The sequence below is a fragment of the Silurus meridionalis genome, chromosome 2 (assembly GCF_014805685.1).
Source record: "Silurus meridionalis isolate SWU-2019-XX chromosome 2, ASM1480568v1, whole genome shotgun sequence".
Lineage (NCBI taxonomy): Eukaryota > Metazoa > Chordata > Actinopteri > Siluriformes > Siluridae > Silurus > Silurus meridionalis.
The window spans coordinates 1,783,632-1,793,064 of record NC_060885.1 but is presented as its reverse complement, the minus strand read 5'-3'; the positions used below and the strand labels follow the sequence as shown (position 1 = coordinate 1,793,064).

General features: G+C 44.5%; 1 protein-coding gene across 11 annotated transcripts in view; it reads right to left on the bottom strand.

The window, feature by feature from the left end:
- Nucleotides 1-4,148: 4,148 nt before the first annotated feature.
- The window catches only part of bnc2 (basonuclin 2), a 185,009-nt gene continuing 179,724 nt past the window's right edge, over nucleotides 4,149-9,433 (bottom strand). For 10 of the 11 annotated variants that reach the window (XM_046863912.1, XM_046863921.1, XM_046863946.1 and 7 more), the window contains one exon: nucleotides 4,149-5,736. In XM_046863912.1, the coding sequence (XP_046719868.1) occupies nucleotides 5,136-5,736 (601 nt within the window). In that variant the 3' untranslated portion in view covers nucleotides 4,149-5,135. Of the gene's footprint in view, nucleotides 5,737-7,345; nucleotides 7,415-9,433 lie in introns of all 11 variants that reach the window. The other variant, XM_046863955.1, reaches the window with a different exon arrangement.

The following is a 9,433-nucleotide window of genomic DNA, read 5'->3' as shown; positions in this document are numbered from 1 at the left end:
TTTTTTTATTAATTTTTTATTTATTATTTGACCCACTGCAGTTTTCTAAGTGCTCCGTTTGTCTCAGAACATCGAATCAAAGTGTAGATAAAATATTAAAACGTCACCGAGGTTGAAGTAGGAGGGGAGAAGGCAGGGGTGGGCAAGGGGTGGGCAAGGGGGTTAATGCCACACCCTTATTTTATAATCAGATGAAGGGAAAATTCTCTCTCTAAACACAACAGGAGTTTGCAACTGTAGTGGCTCCGCCCCTTTAGACCCATCCGTTATTTAGACCACGCCCTCTTGGAAGAGTCACCCTGTGCTAATGTTTCCATTAAGATACTTAGAAAGAAAGAAAAACAACAGAGTAAAAGAATAAATGAGGAAAGGAGAAAAAAGGAAAAGAATAAAGGAAATGGGGAAAATGATACAAAACAACAGGGAGGAAGCAGATAAAAGAAAACTGAATGAGAAAATTAGAACAAATGTGATATTTTAGAAAAGTGGATTTGGGCCACGCCCCCAAAGTTAAGTGTAGAAGCTGCACCCATTGAACTAGAAGTAATGATGATGAAGATGATGAAGAACAGTGAAAAAAGACGTGGTTTGGAGCTTTGACACGTTATGAGCCGAGTCTCAGATGAGATCACCGTACGGGTTCTTCTCTGAGGATCGAGAGTGAGAGCGTCTGTAAGAACGTTCACCATAACGATATTATCGGGTTCGATCTTCTCGACTCGACTCGACTCAAACACACCTCATCTGCAGCTCGAAAGCGTCTGTAATGCTGACAAGCCGCTTATTTGATCTGAATTCGGTGTTTGTTTGTAATATATTTTTTATGTTTTTGTTGTTTTCATCCTCGTTATTCAGTCGGACGGATTTTCTTCTTGCTTTTCTTGTTAATTAATTTTTTTTGGATGTAAGAAATGTTTCAGAGACCAGGATAAAACTGTTAAATATAAAAGGGAAAATGCCAGATGGAAATGTCGGATGTTTTTCCTCTCTCTCTCTCTCTCTCTCTCTCTCTCTCTCTGCTGACTCTGTTCCCTTTTTCCTCTTTCTCCGTGTCAGCACCGACTCCGCAGCTCATTTAGCATCAGAACTGGCGGCTTAGCCAACTCATCCCCGACCTCGGAATCAGTGTGTGTGTGTGTGTGTGTGTGTGCGTGTGTGTGTGTGTGTGTGTGTGTGTGTGTGTAGAGACGGTTCCTCTCACCGGATTGTGTTTCAGAGTCTTTACATTTCAGTCTTCACCGCACACTAAAACGTTTTCAGATTATTTTTTTTACCTGAACAGAACCAGGAGAATTTTTTCCTCTGTCTTTTCTCTTATTCTTTTTTCTCTCATTCTTTCACTAAGACACAAGCAGCTGGGACTTTTTGTGTCCACAGAGAGAGAGAAAGGAAGGAAAAAAAAGAAAAGTGATTTAAGAATTAAGAAAACGAAAAAAAAAAAAACTATAAAGAAAGAATGTAAGTAAGAAAAAGACCTGCAGAAGAGAGAGAAAGAAAAAATAAGAAGAAATAATAAAGACGAAAAGAAGTAAAAAAGGAAAGAAAAAGGAAGAATGAAGAAAAACACACTTCAAACAAACGAGAGAGAGAGAGAGAGTGTGTGTGTGTGTGTGTGTGTGTGTCTGTGTGTGTGTGTGTGTGTGTGTGTGTGTGTGTGTGTGTGTATGTGTATGTGTATATACTGAAAACTAGAAAAAGAGAACTGGCAGAAAGATCACCTGGAAAAGAAGGAAGCGGAAAGAGAGAAAAGATGAAACGAAGAACTTAAGAAAAATAAATTTAATTAAGAAATAAACACTGTATGAAAAAGAAATCCTCATGCTGCTGTTAGTGCTGTGTGTGTGTGTGTGTGTGTGTGTGTGTGTGTGTGAGAGAGAGAGAGAGAGAGAGAGAGACAGACAGAAAGGGCGAGAGAGAGAGAGAGACAGAAAGAGAGAGAGAGACAGAGAGAGAGAGAGAGACAGAAAGAGTGAGAGAGAGAGAGAGACAGAAAGAGCGAGAGAGAGAGAGAGAGAGAGACAGAAGAGTGAGAGAGAGAGAGAGAGAGAGAGAGACAGAAAGAGTGAGAGAGAGAGAGACAGACAGAAAGAGAGAGAGAGAGAGAGAGAGACAGAGAGAGAGAGAGAGACAGACAGAAAGAGCGAGAGAGAGAGAGACAGACAGAAAGAGCTAGAGAGAGAGAGAGAGAGACAGAAAGAGTGAGAGAGAGAGAGAGAGAGAGAGAGTGAGAGAGACAGAAAGAGTGAGAGAGAGAGACAGACAGAAAGGGCGAGAGAGAGAGAGAGAGACAGAAAGAGCGAGAGAGAGAGAGAGAGAGAGAGAGAGACAGAAAGAGTGAGAGAGAGAGACAGACAGAAAGAGAGAGAGAGAGAGAGAGACAGAAAGAGTGAGAGAGAGAGAGACAGACAGAAAGAGCGAGAGAGAGAGAGACAGACAGAAAGAGCTAGAGAGAGAGAGAGAGAGAGAGAGAGAGAGACAGAGAGAGAGAGAGAGAGAGAGAGAGAGTGAGAGACAGAAAGAGTGAGAGAGAGAGAGAGAGAGAGACGGCTGTCAGCAGAGAGAGAAAAGTGACTCTGGAGAAGACGCTGGTTTTCGATGCTCAATTTTTTCTCTGGCGTCGGATATAAACAGGCAATTACACCTGCTGTTATTCAGGGTGACGGGAACTTCAGCGTTCAATATTAACCCACATCCCTACAGAACTCACACCACCGAGACGAGGGGAGACGGGGGAACAGGGGGGAGACGGGGGAGGTGGGGGAAGATGGGACTTAAAGGCATACTGCAAACAAGCTGAAGGGCAATAAGATGGAGAGGAGGAGAGAGAAGGAGAGCGAGAGAGAGAGAAAGAGAGAGAGAAGGAGAGAGGGTTGGATGTGGACGTGACACGAGCATGTCAGCAGCATTCACGTCTCTAAACGTAACGAAGTGACAAGCCAGTTATTAAAGAGATCAGTGCTGAGACGGAGCTCCTGCCTAAGGCGCTGCACCACCCGTTTAATAACGCTCACTGCCTCGCCGTCTCAATACTGCGCTGTCCCTGTCCACCAGCTCTCCGTCTACCTGCATCGCCATCTCACTGCCTCACCCCCACTCCGTCTCACGAGCCTCACTGTCTCACCCCAAATCCGTCTCACCGCCTCACTGTCTCACCCTCACTCCGTCTCACGAGCCTCACTGTCTCACCCCAAATCCGTCTCACCGCCTCACTGCCTCACCCCCACTCCGTCTCACGAGCCTCACTGTCTCACCCCAAATCCGTCTCACCCCCAATTCGTCTTACAAACCTCACTATCTCCACCCCACTCCATCTCTCGAGCCTCACTGTCTCACCCACACTCCGTATCACCACCTCACTGTCTCACCCCCACATCATCTCACGAGCCTCACTGTCTCACCCCCACTCCATCTCACGAGCCTTACTGTCTCACCCCCACTCCGTCCCACGAGCCTCACTGTTTCACCCCCACTGCATCTCTCGAGCCTCACTGTCTCACCCCCACTCCGTATCACCACCTCACTGTCTCACCCCAACATCATCTCTAAATTTCTGTCTTTCTCACTATTTCCCTGTCTAGCCGTCTCGCCACCACGGTGTCACATTTTAATCTGATTTAATCAAAGCTAAACTCCGCCCTGTTTTAGCCTTGCGTGCCTGGTTACAGATATTATAAGCTACAATTTCATTCATGTAGCTAAATAGGATTCATTCCAGAATAAATGAAGATGAAAGATGTAAAGGTGATGTCACTTGGTCACGTTGGTAAAAGGTTGATCCAAATTCCCGCCTGTTTTGTATAAAAAGAAAAAAGTTTGTGAATGTAAATGGTGACAGACGTTATTATGAATGGTATCAGTTCACCACCAGTGTAAATGATGTGGATGTGAGAACTCGAGCTGCTACAAACCGACTGTAAAAAGCAAACGGACTGAAAGCGGTGAAATGAAACAAATACTAAAATACGTGATATCATGAAGTTTTGCGTTATTTATATCGTAAGTTCTGGTTTTCAGAGCATGCGGCATTGATCTGGGCATTCTTTTTTTATGTCCTGTGTAAATATGGGTCATCAGGGATAAAACTCATTTTTGTTTTTTCTTTATCTTGTAGCTTTTTTTTAACTGAACACAAGTGCAAAACTGGTACATTTCTGATACAATTTTTTTATTAATTTTTAAAATTTTATTTTATTTTTCCTCCCCGGCCATAACTCATACGAACGTTTTTTTTTTCTGTAATCATATTACACATCCCGCTCAGTATAGATGCAAAGTGCAACAAAGAAACTAAATGTCTTACTAAATTTTTTGTTAAAAAATTAGGAAAAAAAAAGAAAAGAAAAAGGAGGCGTAAAGAGCCTGAAAGCATGCCGGCTCCGTCTGTGTATCGCACAAATAGATAAAACGAGTCACAATAATTTTTTTTTTGTTCTTGGGTAAATTTTTTTAAATTTTCTTTTTCTTTTTTTTATTTTGACGTTAATATATAAATGAATCAAGCTAGTAAAATGCTACCTCTTGTCACCTACACTTTCAGCTGAAAGATCGAACTGTATCAGAAAAGGAAAAAAATTAACAGAAAAATGAAAAAAAAAAGCAATAAAGAAAAAAAAATCAAAAATCAAAAAAAGCAAGCGACCATCAATACAATTGTTTTACACCAAAAATCCTCTCAGGACAGAATTATTTACAAATTGTTCATGCTTTATGTATGTACGGGATTCTTTTTCTTTTTTTCGTAAAGCTATCGTTACACAAATACAACAAGGAGATTTTTTTCTCGTATTGTTATTATTATTATTATTATTATTATTATTTGTTTTTTTTTCTCAGTAATACCGTTTTTCTGCAGGCAACAGTCACACAAAAAAAGAGTCTGAGGAACTTCTAAGGAGTTGGACACAAAAATAAAAAAAAGGCGGCCATTTTGGAATCACTCCCAATCGCAGAAACATCCAATCAGAATTCTCCCATAGAAGAAGAAAGCAAAAAATAGTCAGTGAGGGAGGAGTGAGGTGATGTGTAGGAGGTGTAACGTCTGATGGTCACGTGACTGACGAGGACCGACCTTTGACACGTTTTGACACTGTGGGTGGAGCGTGTGTGTGTGTGTGTGTGAGGAACGGGAGGTGGGGCTAGTCGATCATGGAGATGAAGGGTGTGTTTTTGTGCAGGTTGGGGTTCTGGCTGTGTCGGTTCCGACTGCGGACGGACGAGAACATCATGTTGCAGCCGGGAACTTTGCACTTGTGCATCTCACGCAGGTGAACCGTTTTATAGTGCACACGCAGCGTTCCTTTGTTGCTGTACATTTTGTGGCAGATCGTGCACAGGATGCCGCCGTTAGCAACCGCGGATGGCGAGGAGGCGTGGTCTGAGTTCGACAGATCTGCCCCTTCACCTAACCCAGGCCCCACTTCCTCTCCCTCGCTAACGTCCAGCTCGTCCAGGAGCACGCCTTCGTCGCTGGCCTCGTCCGAATCGCGTGACGACTGGACGCTGCCGCTCGAGTGCACGCTTGACGCAGTGCTCAGGTCCAGCGCCACGTAATCGCCGTTGCCCCGGTAACCGTTGCCTATAGGGGACATGGTGTCCTCGTGTCTGTGTCCGGAGTAGATTTTAGCCGCCAACTCGGCACGCATGTCCCGGGGCAGCGGCATGAGCTGGGGGTCGAGGACGAAGTCGTCCAGTTCTTTGGTCAGAAGTTTGCGGTGGAGGTTGATGTTGGAGCTGTGCCTGCCGAGGAGACGCCAGAAAAACAGACAGACAAACAACTATAAATGTTTGAAAAAAAAAATTCATTTGCTTTACACTTTTGTCTGTTAAGATGCAGCAGCGGCAACAAATCACATTTAGCAAAAACTAAAATCTTAAGCAGGTAATAAATATATTAAAAGAAAAGGGTGAGAGAAGGTAAAAAAAAAGTCATCCTGAATGCTAATGCTAATGCTAATACCCTTATAATGTATTAACCAAAGCCTCTCTTTGGTTAACCCTTTCCGTTTTCAGCAAACACTGACGCTAATGCTAACATCATCCTTCCCTCAATTTCATTTTCTAGCTTTAACTGATTAACCGCTAAGCATACACCCATTTCACAGGACATTATTGCTAACGCTAATAGTGTGCTAACGCCAGCCTAGCTGCACAAGTTTCAGAGTATCACGTTTCCTTACGCTGTGAGAGGAAGCTAAGTCAGGCTAAAGCGTTTAAGCGTATCGCTGAGTGCAGTGGCGCTAGCTCAGAGAGCAACCCGCTAACGTGTTTAGCCGCTGTCAGCGCGCCTGCTCAAATCCGATTGACTCTTGACTCGATTAAATACTCCAGCACATTGAATGGGAGTTTATCAATTGATTTGAGGCGCAGTAATGCGATAATCGAGAGGAACCGGATAGCGTATTAGCGCCGACTCGGACAGCATTAGCGCATCGACTCCAGCGCCTAGAGGTGGCCTAATCCAGACGCGGCGTTTCAGGTTAGCGCTCGCTTTAATAAAAATGGCCTTTTCTCTCCCCCCTCATGCCCCCAAACTCTCCCCTACAATCCCTGAGGATCACATGACACGCAGCGCCATCGAGTCAAATCGAGTCAGGAGCTCAGGAGCGATGTCTGATCACACGCTGCAGTGTCACAAATCCACTTAGAGACAAAAAACAGCAGATAGAACAACGCCAATCAATGTCACTGCGAGACAGAGAGAGAACAAAGAAAACGTGTAACAAGACAGAGAGAGAGAGAAAGAGAGACAGAAATAAATAAATAAAATGAGAGACAAAAGAAAAAAGGAACATTTACAGAGAATGAATTGAGAAAAGAGACACAGACAGACAGACAGACAGACAGACTTAAAAGCAGACAGACATGCAGACAGAGAGACAGACAGACAATAAAGAGACAGACAGAGAGAGATAAAGAAGTAGACAGACAGACAGACAGACTGAAAGAAACAGACAGACTTAAAGGCAGACAGACATGCAGACAGAGAGACAAAAAGAGACAGACAAGCAGACAGACAGATTTAAAGACAGACAGAGAGGGAGAAAAAGACAGAGAAAAAGATAGAAAGAGACAGACAGAAAGACAGAGAAACATAGAGACAGACAGACAGACAGACAGACAGGTTACAGTAAAATGGAGGAGTCATTAGCGTGTGCATTGCCGTGCAGTCCGTGTATAAAAAACTCTCAAACTGAAAGTAACTGAAAAAGGAAAAATAAAAACTCAATCTGTACAGGGTTTGGGGGTCGAGACGGATGGGGTTCCATGCATTAGGGTTCTGAGATGGTGGCGCTGGTGAAGGCGTGACTGAGAGATGGAGGTTGCGCAGTGTGGAGGAGGAGCTTACCAGCAGTGCCGTGGTTGATGCGGTCAAAAAGGGTCCCTTTAATTATTTACCTCCCTATCCGACACTCTCCTGCAAGAAGCAGAAATACATTCAACACAGGGACCCTTCCTGTCGGGACAGAGGGCCAGCGAGGGCCAACCAGGGGCCAACGAGGGCCCGCCGGCCACCAAAGCATCATCAGCATTCAGCACAGCCTCCACTCTCTGTGTGTGTGTGTGTGTGTGTGTGTGTGTGTGTGGGAGAGAGTAAGCCTTAGTAGTGTGTATCTGAATACAAATAAAAATCCTAGAGGGTAAAAAATATATATTTTATTTTTTTTATGTTAAATTGTATTCATAATGTATGTATTTAATATTATTAATTTATGTCATTAATTTATACATAAATGTAAAAAAAAAATCTAAATTTCCAAATATTTTCACTCGGTTTCAGACCCGATGATGCTGTCGATGTTGCTCTAGTGGGTGGGGCCCCTCATTAGCATATATTTGATTTGCATATTAGCATAACCACACCCACACTGCTTATAAGCTCTCCTGCAGTGGCTAATTAGCATCTGATGATCACACACACGCACACGCACACACACACACACACACACACACACAGAGATTACACATTAACACAAAACATTCACATTGTTATTTTATCACTGTGGTGTGTGTGTGTGTGTGTGTGTGTGTGTGTGTGTGTGTGTGAGTGTATGCATCTGCCAAGTTGCCTTTTCCTCCATCATTGTTAGCCTTTTTCTGCCTCATATCCACTACAACTCTGTTCCAGGCCATGAACGTCTCCTCCCCACCATCTCTCACACTCATCCGCCTCATCCCTCGCTCCTTCACTCCGTCAACTCCCTCGCTAGCTCACTCTCAGCCTCTAATGCGGCAGCCAAACCAAATTGACAGGCTCATCTCTGCCCGAAAGATGGAGGCGGCATCTCCGGAGAGGATGAGAGGAGGAGAGAAGGAGAGGAGAAGAGGAGAGAGAAGAGGAATGAGAGGACGGGTGCGCCACTTAATACGTTAATCATCTTTATCCGGTGACGGCCCTCTGCTGGTTCCTCACAAACTAAACCTCTCGCAATACAGACAGCAAAGAAATGTGGGAGGCGAGAACCTGACGATGATGAAGATGATGATGTGTTCAGTGTATTGTTTGTGTGGTATTTATTTAAAGAGTATTAGTGGACCTGGTGTAGCGTCACACACACACACACACACACACACACACACACACACACACACACAAACAAACACACACACACACACACACACACACACACATCATTTATCACCTTCATCTCTAATAAGCACACACACGCACACACCTCACACTCTGCACTACACACACCTCACACACTGCACAACACACCTTAGACACTGCACTGCACACACCTCACACACTACACACACCTCACACACTATACACACCTCACACACTACACACCTCACACACTGCACACACACCTTACACACTGCACTGCACACACCTTACATGCTACACTACACACACCTTACACACTGCACTACACACACCTCCTACACCGCACAGCAAACACCTCACACACTGCACAGCACACACTGCACTACACACACCTTACACACTGCACTACACACCTCCTACACTGCACAGCACACACCTCACACACTGCACACACTGCACAGCACACACTGCACAGCACACACTGCACTACACACACTCACACACTGCACTACACACACCTTATACACTGCACAGCACACACTGCAATACACACACCTTACACACTGCACTACACACACCTCCTACACTGCACAGCACACACCTCATACACTGCATAGCACACACTGCACAGCACACACTGCACTACACACACCTTACACACTGCACACACACACCTTACACACTGTACTACACACCTTATACACTGCACTACACACACCTCACATGCTGGGCACCACGCACCTTACACACTACACTGCACACACCTCACAGGCTGCACAGCACACACCTCACACACTGCACTACACTCACCTCACACACTGCACTACACACCTCACACACTGCACTACAAACACTGCACAGCAAACACACCATTTAATAAAAACC